The sequence below is a fragment of the Staurois parvus genome, unplaced genomic scaffold (genome assembly GCF_062004578.1).
Source record: "Staurois parvus isolate SC_StPar_1 unplaced genomic scaffold, SC_StPar_1.0 ptg000137l, whole genome shotgun sequence".
NCBI lineage: Eukaryota > Metazoa > Chordata > Amphibia > Anura > Ranidae > Staurois > Staurois parvus.
In genome coordinates, this window is record NW_028317933.1 from 3657935 (window position 1) to 3678772 (window position 20838).

The 20838-nt window shown below is 42.9% G+C and overlaps 1 protein-coding gene across 2 annotated transcripts in view; it reads right to left on the reverse strand.

Moving 5' to 3' along the window:
• Positions 1-20838, reverse strand: part of LOC149465755 (arf-GAP with SH3 domain, ANK repeat and PH domain-containing protein 1-like) — a 260620-nt gene that overhangs the window by 17659 nt on the left and 222123 nt on the right. The window contains exons 17-24 of one of the 2 annotated variants that reach the window (XM_089673262.1): positions 14640-14826; positions 13038-13123; positions 12696-12811; positions 7813-7880; positions 5358-5465; positions 4961-5186; positions 3483-3641; positions 259-325 (exon numbers count right to left, since the gene is read on the reverse strand). In XM_089673262.1, coding sequence (XP_089529388.1) covers positions 259-325; positions 3483-3641; positions 4961-5186; positions 5358-5465; positions 7813-7880; positions 12696-12811; positions 13038-13123; positions 14640-14826 — 1017 coding nt within the window. The remainder of the gene's footprint in view (positions 1-258; positions 326-3482; positions 3642-4960; positions 5187-5357; positions 5466-7812; positions 7881-12695; positions 12812-13037; positions 13124-14639; positions 14827-20838) is intronic. The other variant, XM_089673263.1, reaches the window with a different exon arrangement.

A 20838-nucleotide genomic window follows, 5' to 3' on the forward strand; every position in this document is an offset into this window, starting at 1 on the left:
GTGGGACTGGATCCGTGATTTTTAAGTTTCCTGGCGTCGGGCTTTAAAAAGTCAAGCTAAAACAGATTCACTAACTAATCAGCCCTGAATGGACATTGGCAAGTTTAGCATACCAACTCAAAACACACAAAAAACAAATTCAGTAATTTAGAAGATTTCTTTTTAGCTCCCCTTATCTCTCCTCACAAAGAACAGACAAAGGGTAGAGGCCAGAAGGAAGGAGAACAAATGATGGTGTGCACAACTACTAGCACCAACCTTGGTCTTCTGGACATAACTTCCGACTGTAGATATTTGGAGGGAGATGTACAACAGGAACCATAGTCTATCAAATGAACACAATATTTGTTAGGCATCCAGAGAGCTCCATGATAAACAGTCAGTAAATAAATGTAAATAAAGATTTAGACTATCTATACAGCAGAGAGTCTTGTATAATAAAAAAAGGTTACATTATTCCCTGATTTACGTTCACCTTTGGGAACATGTAACATGTTGCCACCACTGCCCATTCCCTCTCTATCTCTGTGACAGCAGTACGGGGAGAAGTCTACTGTACTAGCTGTCACTATTTGAAGACAGTGCGGCCGTGGGGAAGAATGAATGAACTACAAGTCCTGACAGCAATTGCAGCTGGCAGCTTGTAGTTTTCAATGAACTACCACGGCGCAGTTAAGCGTCGTGGTAGTTCATTGTGTCTTCCTGTCAGACTGCATCTGCTTTCGCACACGGGATGTACAGGCAAGCAGATACACTGACAGTTTGCAGGAGTCCTGCATGGCATGAACGATCTGCTGATCGCTGGTGCAATGCTTTCCAGGCTCAAAAAAGAAAATAGTAAATGCACATTTAAGAAAAAAAAGCACTGCTGCTGTTCTTGCTGGATAGAAAGTTGTACCTGAGGATCTACAGAGCAAGGAAATTCCTGCTTCATTCATTCTGTGGATCTGTGCTTCTTCCACCTCTCCAGCTCTCACCATATCTAAACCACAAGAAAACACCTTGGAACAATAGCAAAAAACCAAGGCAACCTGGGAGTGGGAGGGGTTATGCTGGACTGTCCCAACAGCTCTGATAGGTTGGCAGTGTCCAATCTTCCAAATCTCCTAAAAGGTAGCTGCACAGCCCTACACCTCTAACTACACTCCTGTGTCCTCTAATGAACTACTAAGATTTGTAGTATTCCCTTCAATTTCTGTACTAGTGACAAAGGTCTCCTTGACAAAAAGCAAAAGATTAATCTTACCAGTGCGGAAAAACGAAAGCCAAAAACTAAAAAGAAATTTGGGTTTAGATACACTTTAAGACAGTGGGGGGTAGGGGAGTGCTTTGGGTACCTACTTACACTATAAAATGTTTCCACAGCAGTACGGGGAGAAGTTACCTGTACTAGCTGTCACTATTTGAAGACAGTGCGGCCGTGGGGCAGAATGAATGAACTACAAGTCCTGACAGCCTTTGCAGCTGGCAGCTTGTAGTTTTCAATGAACTACCATGGTGCGGTCAAGCGCCGTGGTAGTTCATTGAGTCTTCCAGTCAGACTGCATCTGCCTTCCCGCACGGGATGTACAGGCAAGCAGATACACTGACAGTTTTCAGGAGTCCTGCATGGCACCAGCAATCTGCTGATTGCTGGTGCAATGCTTTCCAGGCTAAAAAAAAATAAATGCAAATTTAAAAAAAGCACATTTTTTGCATGTGGATTCATCCTTTATTTCACAAAAAACAAAGGGTAATGTATTGTAAAATTAGCAGAAGTCTAGCTGCAAATAAATGGGCTGCATAAGACATCTTAGGGTGAACCTGTGCTTTGTCCTGGTGGCGGGGAATCCAAAGAAAAGGTAAGCAGTTGCTGGTGAAAGAAGAGGGGGGTTGGGTGGGTAAAGCAAACCTAATACTTTGTTCTAAATAGGCAAAGCACACAATTGGTTAAAGGAACAGTCCATCGTAAAAACTTATTTTGCAGACAGACACCGGTGGGCTGAAAAACCCACCAATATATATTTCGACAATTTATTTTGCTCAAGGAAATCCATTGGGGGAATCTTTTTACCAAAATACTGCCCCCTTCATTCTTCCAACTGAAATGAAAAAAGATTACATAAGTAAATATAACTGGAAGACTGAACCCCACCCCTCAGAATGGCTTTGGCAGATGGGTGGACGTAGATTTCAGGTCCAAAGAGCTCACTAAAATACAAGAATCTAATGAAGGATTTAACAAGTCCATGTGTCCCAATATCTCATTAGTTTTGGATTGGCCTTGAAAAGGAAATTCTTAAGTCTTTCAGGTTCTACCGATGCATTTTGGTTGGAGAATTGCCAACATGGACAGAAAAACTTGTTCCTCACCACTTCCCCAATCCACTGTGGTGAAATTCTGCTTTACAAAGTATGCAATAAGCTTCCCCCCTAGACTTTAGGCTTTGATCAGTCTGTAATATGATTTATCTAAGGACTTGCAATGAGAAACCTTCTAAGACCAAAAACAGAACAAATGGGTTGCAAATGAAAATGCGTAAACTGAAATTGCAATGGACTGTGACAAAAAGTAGACTAATAGACCAATGTAATCAAACTGGGCCTAAACTCAAAATGTGAAGATTTGCTATGTTATAATGAACATCTAAATATATATTGTATATAATGGGCCTAAATAGTATCCTGAAACATTTTGTCCTGTATTTCTTTAAAAAAATAGCAATGCATTTCCTGTTCCTTGAGCTTAATAGTTTTACATCTGCTATGGAGATCGCCTAATGCACTGCTGCTGTTCTTGCTGGAGAGAGAGTTGTACCTGAGGATCTACAGAGCAAGGAACTTCCTGCTTCATTCATTCTGTGGATCTGTGCTTCTTCCACCTCTCCAGCTCTCACCACATCTAAACCATGAGAAAACACCTTGGAACAATATAAAAAAACCAAGGAATCCTGGGAGTGGGAGGTGTTATCCAATCTTCCCAATCTCCTAACAGGTAGCTGCATAGCCCTACGCCTCTAACTATACTCCTGTGTCCTTTAATGAACTACTAAGATTTTTGGATTTCCTTTCAATTTCTGTACTAGTGACAAAGGTCTCCTTGACAAAAAGCAAAAGGTTAATCTTACCAGTGCGGAAAAACTAAAGCCAAAAACTAAAAAGAAATTTGGGTTTAGATACAGTTTAAGACAGTGGGGGGTAGGGGAGTGCTTTGGGTACCTACTCATACTATAAAATGTTTCCACAAGTTTCTCATGATACCCAAAGCATAGTTTGCTACAATTTGCAAATTCCAACACTTTCCGAGAGTTCAGAGAGCCGAGATTATGTTTATTGTTACAGCACAGGTACTCTTTACTTGGATCTGTGTTTCCCTAAAGCCATCGGTAAAACTACAACCTGAACTTGAAATTGACAGCTGAAGAACAAAAGCCTGAATCTGATTGGTAGCCATGGACAGCACAGACAGTACTTAATATACATTAAAAATGTGGTCACCTTACCGAAATGGAGGCTGCTTTGGCTGGAGGGACTGTGTGGAATGATGGGGGCTGGCTCTGAGAGCGCCCTCTTGTGCTTTGTAGTCAGTGGAGGTGTAGCAGGCAGCTTTTTGGGGATAGGTGAGGGGCTGGCAGGAGGAGGTGGTGGTGGTACATTGGGTGCTATAAAAAGGACAAACCAGATTTCAGGATAAGTGTGTGTTTGGTTCATTTTCTTTGTGTGCCTTCATTTTCATCATTATTAATAAAAAGCCCAAGAAATGTCTTGGTGAACAGAATGGAAAAAAGAAGAAAGCAAAAGTGTCTGTGTTGCCCATAGCAACCAATCAGGTCTCCACTTTAAGTTTCTAACCTGCATTGGAAATAATCTGGAAGCTGGTTGGTTGCTTTAGGCAACCCAGACACCTCCTTTACTACAGTTCCAAGCCATAGTGTAGAACATAGAACATTTAAAGCTCAACTCCTGGCAAATATCTAAATACATATACAGTATGTGAACTGTATGACAACTACCTGGAAGCATACCTATGCAAAGCAATACAGCTCTGATTGGTGCAATGCATATTCTTACGCGTCTCTTTGTATCTTTGCAAATTTCTTCCCGTGCAGGATGACTTGTCTTCTCCTGCAGGCAGCCTGTAGTGAGCGGAGCTGCTGGGTCCACTCACAACTCTGCACCGGCTATGCACACCACAGTGATGATGTTTCTAGGTTTGTTTTTGGTGCACAAAAAGTGGTTATATATCCATTGTGGCTATAAAGGAATATATTTAATGTTTTTGACCTGGGAGTTAAGCTTTATCCAGGCTATCCTTTAAATGTGTTTTTATTTTTGGCCATTCAGGACAAAGTGACAGGTTCTCTTAATAAACAGGATGGGCCTAAGCATACCGATAACCTTCAACTAACAAAAAGGAAAGTTGAAAGAAGTATGGCCAAAGCTGTTTTGGCCATACGTCTCTTCTGGGTCACATGAATGCACTTATCTTTGCACTGTTTTGACCAAGAATCAGCTAAAGCCTACTGTCAGCTGACATCACAGAACCGCTCTAGGCTCTGAAAGGATCCTGACAATAATGTTGGGATCTACCTAAATGCCTGCTCTGCAGCCTCTCAGTGTGTTGCTGGGAGCCTGAGCCAGCCACTCCAGCCCTCTCTCCAGCTCAGCGCTCCAGTGAGCGCAGGGAAGGCAGAGCACAGAGTGGTGACTGACAGCCCCCAATAACTGAGCATCAGTGGTCATGTGATCGCTCATTTCGGTCTTAGAGCTGGTGGGGGACAGATGCTGCAGCTGTAGCGGTCAGTATGAATGTTTATTCTTATTCAGAACTCCAAACTTCTCCTTTAAGCACTAACTAACTGGAAATGGATATGGAATAGGCAAATATTGCTGACCTAGGTACACATGATAGAGATAGATAGATAGATAGATAGAGAGAGAGAGAGAGAGAGAGAGATAGATAGATAGATAGATCTTGTACCTCTGATAGGATTACGGGGTGGCAGAGGTGGTGTATATGGCGTTGTTGGAGTCCCTGCATTTTCAGTATTCAACTGTCCACTTCCTATATCATAACGTGAGTCCTGAGACACCTGTGAAGCCCGTCTTAAAAATGATGTAGGAGGTCCTCTGTCTGGAAACGGAGAACTGGGCGACTGGAAGCAACTGTATGGCCGCAGATTTCGCTCCTTTTTGACGGGGCCCAGCTGAAAGGAAACCAATATAATGAGCCCAGGATTACGTTTTTGCCCCTTTTTAGAGTTTATCTTCACCAATCAGTAAGTGTTGTCACCACGGTGCATATCCACCGCAAGGTGACCGCATGGATGCATCTTGATGCAGTTGATTACAAACAGACTTTGAAAGATCTCTCCTACCTTTTCATCGAGATCGTCATCACTTTCATACATATCATCCTGGCGCAGACGCCACTCATATTCCACGTGAACACGCATATTAAATTGATTGTTCTGAGCTTGCAGCAGCTAATGGAGATAAAACAAGCAATATGGAAGGTGGGTAAATGAGATGCAACGGAAAGATAAACTAAAGTAACAAATATAGTTCTTAACCACTTCAAGACCGGACACTTTTACCCCCTTCCTGACCAGGGCAATTTTCAGCTTTCAGCGCTATCACGCTTTGAATGACAATTACGCGGTCATGCAACGCTGTACCCAAATGAATTTTTTACCATTTTTTTGAAACAGATAAAGCTTTATTTTGGTGGTATTTATTCACCGCTGGGATTTTTATTTTTTTTGCTATGTAAATGAAAAAGTCCAAAAATTTTGAAAAAAAGTTTTTTTTATAAAATTTTGCAAATAAATAATATTTCATCATAAATCTTTGCCAAAATTTATTCTGTTATCTTTTTAGTAAAAAAAAAAAAATCCAAATTAGTTTATAACAAAAATTATAATTTTTAAACATTTTTTTTTACATTTTTATTTTATTTTTTTATATTATTATTTTTTATTTTATTTTATTTTTTTTACATACTGTCACCCTAGCAGTACAGTGTCACCATGGTGACACTGTACTACTTGTGGGGGGTGATGAAGATTTTTTTTTTTTTTTTACACATTGCTTTTACACCCATATAGGATGTAAAAGCAATCATTTCTCTTTCTCTCTGTGTGCATTCATGCACTCATTGAGAAGTACTGACTGAGCTGTGATTGGTCACAGCTTGTCACATGGTACAAGCCTGTTGTGAATAGGCTTGTACCATGTGACCTCTGTGATCATTCACAGATTTCACACATAGTAAGCAATGATGTCACAAGTGACATCTTGCTTACTACTTTGCATGTGATCACTGATTGGCCAATCAGTGATCACATGATCGGGACCTCGTACAGAGGTCCCGTCCGACGATCGGTGTTTCACTGTGTCCGGAGGACACAGCGGGCACCAGATCGCGGTGCTGCGCGCTCCCAGGGAGCGCGCACAAGCAGGGTGTGGGGAGGCCGTTTATAGACGGCCACCCGACCCTGCAGTGCCACCGTCCGTCCGTTTATATGCAACGGCCGGTCGGGAAGTGGTTAAAGGTCTTGGATACTCCAACAGTAAGATCACCCTGCCATAATTCCTGACTCTGCTTCTGTACACCTGGGAGTTTTGGATGTTTCTGCCCAACTTTGCATGTACCAGCTCCTCCTGATACATTCTTTATTGTATAAAATAAATAAAAAATCCATCAGACAGAGTGGGAGCCCCTTAAAATGGGCACAGAAGGCATGCAGATCCAAGAATGGAATCTAACAGAACCCCTTAGAGAACTAAAGCTGGTCATAGATGTATAAATATTCAGCTGATTCAGCAGAAAGGATTCCTCCATTCACATTGTTTGTGTGAATAGACAATAAAAAAAAACAAAATCTGAGTCTTTAAGAGACTAAGTGGTTTACCTTTTGGATGGTATTACCCCTTTAGCCCTGGTTCACATTGCTGTGACTTCTCATGCAACTTGCTGTGATGTACATCTCATATGACAAATTAAAACACATTGAGGCAGATTTAGTAAAACTGGAGCACTCAGAATCTGGTGTAGCAGTGCATGGTAGACAATCAGCTTCTAACTTCAGCTTGTTCAATAAAGCTTTGGCAATAAAACTTGGAAGCTGATTGGTTTCTATGCAGAGCTACACCAGATTTTTAACTCTCCAGTTTTAGTAAATAAACCCCATTGATTTCATAGGGTGCCATCTTCATTCCTGTGACTCAAGTCGCTGCAACAAAGCAGTAGCAGTTCCTGCACTACTTTTCTGTGTCTTCCTTGCTACAATAATGCCATAGACTGCAATGTTAAAAATCACAAAAGTCACAAGGACGTTGTGAAGTTGCAACTTCAGACAGTGTTAAAGTTCAAAAATGTGTCTCATGCTCTGTATTGTTTTGATTTGCCAAAGTCACAAAACATCCAATTTGAATTGAAGTTGCATTAGGCCTCAAGCAAGGCACAACTCAAAGGCGCACTGGAAGTCGTATGACTTTGGGGTCATAGCAGCGTGAACCAAGTCTTAAAGCATACAAATTCTAAGCCTAAGGGCATTGCTGGGATGACATATTCCATGTTACAGACTGCCTATAATTAAGCTTCAAGCTCTGTAGAGACTTCTGAAATAGGTCTTGAGCCAATTAAATGGAGAAATGGAGGAAGAAAGCTATAATTCTGTGAAATTCTGTCTACATTTCTTTTTAGCAATTTAAGAAACTTATGGATAAATACAAACAAAAAAAAAGTCATTTTCAATTTGTTTATATTGTAAGACAGCTTTTGCAGCAATCACATAGGTTATGCATGGAATTCTCTCTAAACGTTATTACCAAATCTTCACAAAGGGTGTGCTTTAGCCGTCTGGCAATGTCCAACGCGGTCTCCCCAGCTTCATTTTCTGTGAAGAAAAAGAAAAAAGTGAACACAAAGCCCAACGAAACAATCAAGGAAGACACCAATCTACCTTCGACCCCATTGTTGGTGCAGGACTTGCCCAGCTATCAAGAAAATCAGTAAAGGCTATAAATCTGGACAGAATTTCCAGGCTAACGTGTTCTTTATTCAAAATCAACATGGGTATGGGACACATGCCTGCCAACCAAACCAATTTGATTCTAGTGTGCCTTCTAAACACATGTAATAAATGGTATGTGTGCGAGTTTTTATCTCTCGGCAACAAGGGGAGTAATTATGATTTAATTTTTCAGCCAGCCTTGGTTTCAAATGATCTGTTTTATATGTAGTAGATGATCCACTCCCTAACTTTAACTGGATGGATAAATAGTTTCTAAATGCTGCCTGTCTGTACCACACTGAGGCTACAACCTTGCTGAATCGAGTATGGGGAAGGTTTTAAGGCAGGGTTGTCAGCCAATATAGGTGGGGTGAATAGGAATATTAGAACACTCTGCCATGGCCCCTAGATAGCTATACATATATTGCCTTAGGTTAGTCTTCCAGACTGAAAACATTTAAAGTTACCTTGTGAACTAAAAACTACAATATACATTTTTTAAGAGCTACTGCAGATCTATATACTGTGTCTCAGCACTACCCTAAAGCCGCAGGAGAGTCATGGTAAAGTGGTTGTAAAGGCTGAAAGTTCTTTACCTTCATGTATTCTATGCATGAAGGTAAAAAACCTTCTGTGTGCTGCTCTCCCCACAGCCCCCCCAATACTTACCTGAGCCCCCACTGAGCGATGTGCTCTGGAGCCTCAGCTGTCCTGGGACTCACTCTGCTCTTTTGCTGAAACAACCTTTGGCTCCCTCTACTGTCAATCACAGCCAGTGATCCAATGAGGATACAGTGGGGGTGGAGCTGACCCACAACTCTATGTGTCTTATGGACGCATAGAGCAGGTCTCGAGAGCGAGCACACACCAGTGCCCCCATGGCAAGCGGCTTGCTATTGGGGCATTGGTCAAGGAGGAAGAATCAGGAGCGTCGGCAGGGGACCCCAGAAGAAGAGAATTGAGGCTGCTCTGTGCAAAACCATTACACAGGGCAGGTAAGTATGACATGCTTGTTATTTATTTTTTTAAAAAGCCAACCCTTTACTATCACTTTAATGAAGTAGTATGGCATGGATTGCCGTTTATTGTACTGCTACGTGTCGCTTCTTGTCACACGCATACCTGATACTATAATGGCACATCCCTGTGTAAAGCACACCAATCCAGCAGGCAGTAAAGATAATAATAGAAGTGACCAGAGCTCTCAAAATAATAAGTTCAATATTTTCTCTGTATAACCAAAAATCAGATGTAACCACTTCCAAAATGGCTGTCTGATGTCACTTGGGGCTGGTTTCATCATCAAGACTTCTTCCAAGGGTGTGTCTCAGCCTCAGAAAGTCGTCTTGATGACGAAATCGGTCGGAAGTGACATCAGATACTGGAATTGACGCAATCACAATGGAAGTGCTGCAGCAGCCGTTTTGGAAGTGGTTACAAACATTTGTTTTTTACACTGAATGTTTGTAAGTGCATACATTTTAATAAAAATATGGTTTTATAAGGATTTATTACACTATGGTCTCTGCATGATATCTCTTGCATGGCAACCCTGGACAGAAACTGGAGTTAAGAAGGGGACTGTTGAAAGTGGAGGAGTTGATCTGGTAAAGTGCATGGAGTGACACCATTAAACACTTGTGTGCGGTGGATCTGTATCATTTAAAGGGATATGCACTATTTTGGTGATATGGAAATGTGAGTGGTTTTAAGTTTTACTTTCATGCATTGTTTTTAAGCAATATTAGTCTGTTTTTTTGGGGATCATTTGCACAAGTCAGGCTGGCAAAGAGCAGGAAGAAAGTGGAATCGTTTATTAAAAGCACCTTTTTTTTTCGAAGTTCGGAAAGGAGCTTGGAGTGTCTTTGTCGAGGTGATACACTTGGTGGATCCTTCTATGGATATTAATGGGAATGCACAATGTGAGTGGCTTTCTATCTGGGAGAGATTTTAAAAAAACAGTACTGCACTATATTGGTATTTTGGGTGAAATTGTGTGGATCTTCATGTGATACGACCATTGCAGTACCAGACATAAGGAGCCAATGAGTTGGCGTGAATCTGAAAATAATTGATTGGATATACAGCAAGTATATGAAGGGTAAGGTAGATAAAGAAGAACACTGGTGAACTAATACACATATGGTTTTTTATTATAAATGTCAGCACATTGGGCAGGATTAGAAGCATGGAGACCACTGTATGGGAAGATTGGATTCACAGGAAGAAGTAGATGGATGTATGAAGTCTGATTGTCAGTTATACAGAGACAATATTGAACGTATTATTTTGAGAGTGCTTCTATCATTACCATTTCTTTTTGTGAGGGGAACAGATGGACTCCAGCCGCTAAAGCAGTGGTTCTTAACCTTGTTGGAGTTACTGAACCCCACCAGTTTCATATGCGCATTCACCGAACCCTTCTTAATTGGAAAAATAAAATATGATTTTTAAAATTCAAAACATAGGTATATATTTAGGTATATATTTATACATAGGTGCACAAAATGAACAAAACCATTAAGAACAAAGAACAAAACCATTAAAGCATGATTTTCACACAAAAACAAAAACATAATAATGAATATTTACTGCACAAATCATATGAGTCGGGTGTGGGTCTTCACCTCCGCCGAACCCCCGAGACTGACTCACCAAACCCCTGGGGTTCGATCGAACCCAGGTTAAGAACCACTGCGCTAAAGGAAGGATCATTGTTTTTGTTTGTATAAAGAAAAAAAAATAGGGGTTCCAGCTGTTTAAAAATCTTTATAGACAGTAAAAATAGATGGGTCTGCAGGCCTGGACACAGAAAAGACCTCCAGCTACCCAATAATGTGCTCAGGGAAAAATGTATAGTGGTTTTATAATATTTTTATTTATTTATTATGGTCAGTATCAACAAGTTTTATATTTTCTTTCAAATACAGTATGTACAAGCAGTAAATACACAGACACCATGTACTTGTATGAAAAAGTATCCTGTTCTCTTTGTATTACTACCTTTGTGTGAAATCATTGGTGTTGCTGCCTGTCCCTCTGCTTTCCTATTAAAAACTGACCACACTAAGCAGGAGAACACACTGTGGTCAGTTCTCTAGCTGTGCTGGGAACTCAGCCTGCTCTCCTCCACTGATCAGACTTGTCCTGATACCCCCTCCCCTGCACAGCCATTCACTGGGAATATCAGTGTGCTGCTGTTTCTCCTCCCCCCAGCTCTTATGAAGCTGAGAACACATGGAATATTATCACTTATAAAAAAGAAGGGGAAAAGGGTATTTATAATGTATTTTATATCTGTGCACAACTGTTTTGCTTTTCTTTTCTATTTTAAACTGAATGGGTTGTGCTACAATTTTTAAAATCACTTTAACCTCTTGATCCCCAAGCCAATTCTGACATTTCTCACATATGTGAAAATCTGCATTTTTTCGATAGAAAATTACTTAGAATTCCCATTATATATATATTTTTAAGCTGAGGCCCTGTAGAATAAAATGGTAGCTGTTGCAATTTTTTATGTCTTCGATATTTGTGCCGCGGTTAAAAAAGAATTTGCAGGAAAAAAAAAAGACTTTAATGAATTTTAGTGAACACAAACACAATATAATATCCATTTTTTTAATAAAATTATAAAAGATGATGTTACACCAAGTAAATACATAGCAAACACTTCACACTTTGAAATTATGCACGTCCATAAAATGGTGACAAGCTATGGTAAATTACATTTTCCATAGCCAACACTTTTAAAGCCTTTACAGGCTACCAGTTTAAAGTTACACAGGAGGTCTGGTGCTAGAAATATTGCTCTCACTCTGACGTTTGCCACGATATCTCACATGTATGTTGTAATCACCATTTTCATATGCGTGTGGTATCAACGGGTGCACTTTCATTTGTGTGTGAGCATGGGAGGATGGGGGCAATTGAAATTTTTTTAAATTTTATGTTCTCCCTGTGCCTGAGAGGTTTCCTCCGGGTACTCTGGTTTCCTCCCACCCTCCAAAGACATGCTGGTAGGTTAATTGGATCCTGTCTAAACTGATCCTAGTCTGTGTGTGTATGAATGTGAGTTAGGGACTTAGATTGTACACCCCTTGAGGGTTAGGGACTGATGTGAATGTATAATATATACATGTAAAGCGCTGCGGAAATTGATGGTGCTAAAAAAGTATCTGTAATATTACTGTTATAGCCAGGGGTGGACTGCCAACTCATGGGGCCCCCAGGTGATAGGGGATCATGGGGCCCCTGTGTCCTCACCCACACTCAAACCACACCCAAAAAAGCCTATGAAAGGTACCAGGGACATCTCATGGGGCCCCCTACTGACCCCGGGCCCTCGGGCAGTGCCCGAGTTCCCAAATGGTCAGTCTGCCCCTGGTTATAGCACAAACTCACTGAGCATGGCTATGAATTTGCACATAATATTGGTCTGATGATTTATGTTTTACGGACTTTGTCATTTGCTTGAGTGTATAGTGCTGTGCCTTTTTTTGGGGCTTTATACTACTATATATATATATATATATATATATATATATGTGTGTGTGTGTGTGTGTGTGTAACATGCTTTGTAAACTGTTTGTGCTATATAAATGCTTATAAGGAATATAAAACAAATACAGTTTTCCCTTTAAAATCCCATCAGGAGCATAAAAAGTACTTATCTACTGCCACCTAGTGGACACTTACTGATCTTTACATTGACTTTGGCTCTCAGGAAGAGTTTCATGCTCTCAGTTTTATTATACAAGCTGCAGTAATGGAGAGGGGTGTTGCCTCGGACCGTCTGCTTCACTAGGTTCCCACTGTGGGAAAACAGAAGGCAAATATTTATCATTAAAACCATCAATACTATGCAAACCCTGATACAGCCTTAATACATATCATGGGTATGTACTATACATCGTCATGTATTTTAACATTGACCTATATATGAAGATTATAGTGCAACATTCTGATCATTCAGATATAAAAATTACCATTTTCAGACATTGTTAGGTAGAATGGAAGAGCAATGGAAAGGCAGCTTACCTGTTGTGCACCAAAAAGTCCACAATGTGTAAAGATGTACGGTCTGACAATAAAACCGCCAAGTGAAGAATGGTTTCACCAGCCTCCTTCAAAAATATTGTTAAGTGAGAATTAAACATGAAATTTGACTTTAAAAACACATATAGCATATTTTGTGGAACTCTTCAGAGAAAAGGGTTGATCCTAGACTGTAGGCAGTAACAAAAAGCCTGCACACATGGCTGAACTAATGTATCATGAAATGTGGACACAAAGTGCACCTGCGGCCAGACTATGAGCATTTAAGTGATGGCATATTCTTAATAAGTAGTAAAATGACTTTAAAAATAAGCCATCTTTGACCTATATAGCTGCAGCAACTTGGAGAAATTCATCCTCCATTTATAACACAGGCACTGAATTTGCAGCTCATTTTCCCTAGCTTCCTACAGCATATGGAACTTAGCAACCTGCCAGACTTCTAACGTAAACAAACAGGTGCTCTGAGCCATTCAAAAAAGACTATGTATGGGCTCCAGAGACCCTCTTGTGATGTTTATAGATTAATTACTCCACAACACCTACAGCTACTTTAAAGGATAAGTTCACTTAAAAAAAAAGGCCATTTTTTTTGCAGGTGAAAAAATGTGCATTTACTATTTTTTTTTTGGAGCCTGGAAAGCATTGCATCATTGATCAGCAGATTGTTGGTGCCATGCAAGACTCTTGCAAACCTTTCAGTGTATCCCTGTGCTCATACATCCCGTATGGGCAAGCAGATACAGTCTGACAGACTCAATGAACTATCAGAGCGCTCAACAGAGCCATGGTAGTTCACTGAAAACCACAAGCTGTCAGTTGCAACGGCTGTTGGGACTTGTACTTCATTAATTGACAGAACTCTGTGAATAATGACGTGGATGTGTGGGCGTAGCCCCACACGGTTTTCAAAAATTGACAGCTAGTACAGGGAAATTCTCCCCGTACTGGTGTCATAGTGAGAGAGGACAGAATGCAGTGGCTGCAGCAGTGGGAACATGTTACATGTCGCCAAAGGTGAACTAATCCTTAAATGGCCAAAGCCTGGCCTATGGTTCACTTAAAAGAGATCCTGTTTGGAGGGCTACTACTGATCACACAGTCCATCCAGTGTTGGAGGCCAACACTGCCTTATCCCACTGTACAGGATAATAGCAGCTTATAGTAGTGATACAGCCCTCCTTGTCACCTACCTTCAAAAAAAACAAACAAACCATGCTTTCCATAATACACAAATAAAAGTTTTTGTTATTTTGCAAGGTAACATTCTGGAGATTAAATATGATCCTTTGCAAGTATAAGATCACATGATCAATTAAGAGGGTCTGTTGGGTATTCATGCTGGGTGTGTGTGGTTGTAGAGTAACCTGCTTGGATCCTATACCACTAGGGGAGGGAAAAGATGTTTTCATCTTTTGTAGACTACGGGAACCCTGTAATAAGTCTGGACAGACTATAAATATTAAAGGACTGCCATGTAAGTAAATTAAATCGAATTGACTTACATGGTAATCGTTTTGCAAGTCAAACTTTTGAATCTGCTGATAAAAAATGATCCGCCATAATAAATCATTCAAATGTTACCTGTGCCGGTTGTGGAATTGGCTCGGTTAGATCCACCTTTTCAGCATAAGCTTGGATCAGTGCATACACATCCTTAAATTGAACAGCCTCTTGAAGTTCATGCAGCCGTGCCACAGGGTGAGTGTTGCTTCTCTTTGTGTACAACCAGTGTACATACTTGGAATTTATAAAGTCTTTTCGCTGAGCCCTGATAATTAGACACAGAGGGTTCCTTTCCTTAACAATATACATATATATATAATTGAATAACAAAAAATGAAAGGTGTACCCTTTAAATAATTCCCCAATTGCACCTAAACACTTTTCACCCCAAAAAGTGTATCACCCAAATACATATATATAAAGTGCTAATATACTAAATAACACTAATAAATAAATACTACTGTCCAAAAATTATATTGTCCACAATAAAAAATAAAATATAATCAAATAAAATAAACAGAATAGACAAAAATCCTCCAGAAAGACAGTCCGCAAAAAGGCTTCCAGCCGAATGTAGATGCATGAGTCACCACGTGTGGTTTAGTGTGATTCACATGCGTTTTGCAGTGATGTTGATATTACTTACGCGTTTTTATGGTATCACACTATGTGAGTTCTCTCTTTTTTTGAGGTTCGATCTCCATAATCACTGGATCTACATTCGGCTGGAAGCCTTTTTGCGGACTGTCTTTCTGGAGGATTTTTGTCTATTCTGTTTATTTTATTTGATTATATTTTATTTTTTATTGTGGACAATATAATTTTTGGACAGTAGTATTTATTTGTGTTATTTAGTATATTAGCACTTTTTATATATATATATATATATATATATATATATAAAATTACCGTATTTTCCAGCGTATAAGACGACCCCCTACTTTTCCTGTTAAAATATAGGGTTTGAGCTATACTCGCCGTATAAGACTACCCCTCTTCCAACGCACACCAAATAAAAATGAAAAAACATCAGATTTGATTTCAATATGGTATGCTATTTCAGTATGGTATTCCAATGATGGGGTGCTATTCCTCCCAGTGACACCAATGATGAGGCACTACTCCTCCCACTGACACCAATGATGGGGCACTATTTCATCCACTGATACCAATGATGGGGCACTATTCCTCCCACTGATACCAATGATGGGACACTATTCCTCCCACTGACACCAATGATGGTGCCCCATCATTAGTGTCAGTGTGTGAGGAATAGTGCCCCATCATTAGTCAGTGTGAGGAATAGTGCCCCATCATTGGTGTCAGTGGGCGGAATAGTGCCCCATCATTGGTGTCAGTGGGAGGAATAGTGCCCCATCATTGGTGTCAGTGTGAGGAATAGTGCCCCATCATTAGTCAGTGGGAGGAATAGTGCCCCATCATTGGTGTAAGTGGGAAGAATCGTGCCCCATCATTGGTGTCAGTGGGAGGAATAGTGTCCCACCATTAGTGTCAGTGGGAGGAATTGCGCCCCATCATTGGTGTCAGTGGGAGCAATTGCGCCCCATCATTGGTATCAGTGGGGAGAATAGTGCCCCATCGTTGGTGTCAGTGGGGAGGAGGAATAGTGCCCCATCGTTGGTGTCAGTGGGGAGGAGAAGTAGTGCCCCATCGTTGGTGTCAGTGGGGAGGAGAAGTAGTGCCCCATCGTTGGTATCAGTGGGGAGAATAGTGCCCCATCGTTGGTATCAGTGGGAGGAATAGTGCCCCATCATTGGTGTCAGTGGGAGGAATAGTGCCCCATCATTGGTATTAGTTGGGAGAATAGTGCCCCATCATTGGTATCAGTGGGAGGAATAGTGCCCCATCGTTGGTGTCAGTGGGAGGAATAGTGTCCCATCATTGGTATCAGTGGGAGGAATAGTGCCCCATCATTGGTATCAGTGGGAGGAATAGTGCCCCATCGTTGGTATCAGTGGGAGGAATAGTGCCCCATCATTGGTATCAGTGGGAGGAATAGTGCCCCATCGTTAGTGTCAGAGGGAGGAATAGTGCCCCATCGTTAGTGTCAGAGGGAGGAATAGTGCCCCATCGTTAGTGTCAGTGGGAGGAATAGTGCCCCATCGTTGGTATTAGTGGGGAGAATAGTGTCCCATCATTGGTATCAGTGGGAGGAATAGTGCCCCATCATTGGTGTCAGTGGGAGGAATAGTGCCCCATCGTTGGTATTAGTGGGGAGAATAGTGTCCCATCATTGGTATCAGTGGGAGGAATAGTGCCCCATCATTGGTGTCAGTGGGAGGAATAGAGCCCCATCATTGTTGTCAGTAGGAGGAATAGTGCCCCATCATTGGTATCAGTGGGGAGAATAGTGCCCCATCATTGGTGTCAGTGGGAGGAATAGTGTCCCATCATTGGTGTCAGTGGGAGGAATAGTGCCCCATCATTGGTATCAGTGGGAGGAATAGTGCCCCATCATTGGTGTCAGTGGGAGGAATAGTGCCCCATCATTGGTATCAGTGGGAGGAATAGTGCCCCATCATTGTTGTCAGTAGGAGGAATAGTGCCCCATCATTGGTATCAGTGGGGAGAATAGTGCCCCATCATTGTTGTCAGTAGGAGGAATAGTGCCCCATCATTGGTATCAGTGGGGAGAATAGTGCCCCATCATTGGTGTCAGTGGGAGGAATAGTGTCCCATCATTGGTGTCAGTGGGAGGAATAGTGCCCCATCATTGGTGTCAGTGGGAGGAATAGTGCCCCATCATTGGTATCAGTGGGAGGAATAGTGCCCCATCATTGGTGTCAGTGGGAGGAATAGTGCCCCATCATTGGTGTCAGTGGGAGGAATAGTGCCCCATCATTGGTATCAGTGGGGGAATAGTGCCCCATCATTGGTATCAGTGGGAGGAATAGTGCCCCATCATTGGTATCAGTGGGAGGAATAGTGCACCATCGTTGGTATCAGTGGGAGAAATAGTGCCCCATCGTTGGTATCAGTGGGAGGAATAGTGCCCCATCATTGGTATTAGTGGGGAGAATAGTGTCCCATCATTGGTATCAGTGGGAGGAATAGTGCCCCATCATTGGTGTCAGTGGGAGGAATAGAGCCCCATCATTGGTGTCAGTGGGAGGAATAGTGCCCCATCATTGGTATCAGTGGGGAGAATAGTGCCCCATCATTGGTGTCAGTGGGAGGAATAGTGTCCCATCATTGGTGTCAGTGGGAGGAATAGTGCCCCATCATTGGTATCAGTGGGAGGAATAGTGTCCCATCATTGGTGTCAGTGGGAGGAATAGTGCCCCATCATTGGTGTCAGTGGGAGGAATAGTGCCCCCATCATTGGTGTCAGTGGGAGGAATAGTGCCTCATCATTGGTGTCAGTGGGAGGAATAGTGCCCCATCATTGGTGTCAGTGGGAGGAATAGTGCCTCATCATTGGTATCAGTGGGGGAATAGTGCCCCATCATTGGTGTCAGTGGGGGAGGAATAGTGCCCCATCATTGGTATCAGTGGGGGAATAGTGCCCCATCATTGGTATCAGTGGGAGGAATAGTGCCCCATCATTGGTATCAGTGGAAGGTATAGTGCCCCATTATTGGTATCAGTGGGAGGAATAATGCCCCATCATTGGTGTCAGTGGAGAGGAGGAATAGTGCCCCATCATTGGTGTCAGTGGGGAGAACAGTGCCTCATCGTTGGTGTCAGTGGGGAAGGAACAGTACCTCATCGTTGGTGTCAGTGGGGAAGGAACAGTGCCTCATTGTTGGTGTCAGTGGGGAAGGAACAGTGCCTCATCGTTGGTGTCAGTGGGGGAGGAACAGTGCCTCATCGTTGGTGTCAGTGGGGAAGGAACAGTGCCTCATCGTTGGTGTCAGTGGGGAAGGAACAGTGCCTCATCGTTGGTGTCAGTGGGGGAGGAACAGTGCCTCATCGTTGGTGTCAGTGGGGAAGGAACAGTGCCTCATCGTTGGTGTCAGTGGGGAAGGAACAGTGCCTCATCGTTGGTGTCAGTGGGGGAGGAACAGTGCCTCATCGTTGGTGTCAGTGGGGGAGGAACAGTGCCTCATCGTTGGTGTCAGTGGGGAAGGAACAGTGCCTCATCGTTGGTGTCAGTGGGGGAGGAACAGTGCCTCATCGTTGGTGTCAGTGGGGAAGGAACAGTGCCTCATCGTTGGTGTCAGTGGGGAAGGAACAGTGCCTCATCGTTGGTGTCAGTGGGGGAGGAACAGTGCCTCATCGTTGGTGTCAGTGGGGAAGGAACAGTGCCTCATCGTTGGTGTCAGTGGGGAAGGAACAGTGCCTCATCGTTGGTGTCAGTGGGGGAGGAACAGTGCCTCATCGTTGGTGTCAGTGGGGGAGGAACAGTGCCTCATCGTTGGTGTCAGTGGGGAAGGAACAGTGCCTCATCGTTGGTGTCAGTGGGGAAGGAACAGTGCCTCATCGTTGGTGTCAGTGGGGGAGGAACAGTGCCTCATCGTTGGTGTCAGTGGGGAAGGAACAGTGCCTCATCGTTGGTGTCAGTGGGGAAGGAACAGTGCCTCATCGTTGGTGTCAGTGGGGAAGGAACAGTGCCTCATCGTTGGTGTCAGTGGGGGAGGAACAGTGCCTCATCGTTGGTGTCAGTGTGGAGGAAGAATAGTGCCCCATCGTTAGTGTCAGTGGGGGAGAGGAGCGGCTGCTCCTTCCAGTTCGGCCGCTCGATTTTCGCGGGACCGCTCGGCTCCGCCTCCTCGCCGGTGATTGGTCGCCTGTGTGCCTTTCCAGTGCTGGCGCCCAATCACCGGCGAGGAGGCGGAGCCGAGCGGTAGCGTGACCATCGAGCGGCCGAACTGAAAGAAGGAGCAGCCGCGCTTCCTGGACCGGATCGTCGTGGGACCGGAGCCAGGTAAGGTACAGCAGCCCCTCTGCCCACCCCTGTACTTAGTGTCCATTGGAGGAGGAAAAAGTGCCGCCCTGACACCGGCTCGCATCGGCGTATAAGAAGACCCCCGACTTTTCAGAAGATTTTCAGGGGTTGAAAAGTCGTCTTATACGCCAGAAAATTTGGTATATTACAAGGGGTGTTCAAGTCAAACCGGCACTTTTCATTTTACAGGTATAAAGAGGGATGCTAGCGTGGCGGTACTACATGTGTGGTCCTACTACTGATAGGTGGTGCACATGTCGCAGGCCAGTCCAGAAACTGGTAATCCAAATGGCAGACAACAGTGTTAGCGTGTGGATGGAACACCGTGTGGTGATGAAGTTTCTTGTGAACTAAAGCATAAAACCTGCGGATATCTACAGAAAACTTCAAGCACAGTACGGTGATGAGACGTTCAGCCACAGTAAGGCATTTGAATGGCATAAACGTTTCAAAGATGGCCGAACGTCTGTCGGTGGCAATCCCAGCCGTGGTGGTTCCCAGCCCACAGCAGTCATATCTGTGAATATTTAGCACATGGAACGCCTGATCCTGCATAAATCGGCACATAACCTGTTGTGAAATCTTTCTGTGCGAACGGTGAACACAATGATGATGAAGTGAAGCAGGCAGTCCTAGGATTGTTCAGGCGTACTGACAAATCTTTCTATGCCGAAGCTTTCCAGGCATTAGTTAAATACCGGGATAAGTCTATCAATGTAGCAGGGGAGTATATTGAAAAATAAATGCAGTTCTTTTATTATATAAACTCAAGAGTCTCGGATTGACTTGAATGCCCCTCATATGTAATGTATATTTTAGATGTGAATGGTTAAATGGTCTCTGTAATGGACTGTGGACTTGTGGCCAGTTCTATATTAAACAATAAAATAAATATTAGAAAGATTCTTTCTTAAAGTGGTTGTAAAGGCTGAAGATTTTTTACCTTCATACATCCTATGCAAGAGGGTACAAAACGTTCTGTGTGCGGCATCCCCCACCAGACCTCCCCCAATACTCACCCAAGTCCCATCTCGATCCACTGATGTGCACAAGAGCAATGGCTCTCCCATGTCTCTATCTTTCTCCTCATTGGCTGAGACACGGCAATGGGAGCCATTGGCACCTGCTGCTGTCAATCACAGCCAGTGAGGAGGGAGCAGGGGGTGGGGCTGAGCAGTGCTCTGTTTGTCTTATGGACACAAAGAGCCAGCTCGGGAGGTGCCCCCATAGCAAGTGGCTTGCTTTGGGAGCACTCGACAGGGAAGGGGCCAGGAGCGCCTGCAGGGGACCTGAGAAGAAGGGGATTGGGGCTGCTCTGTGTAAAACCATTACACAGAGCAGGGAAATATAACATGTTTTTTATTTTTT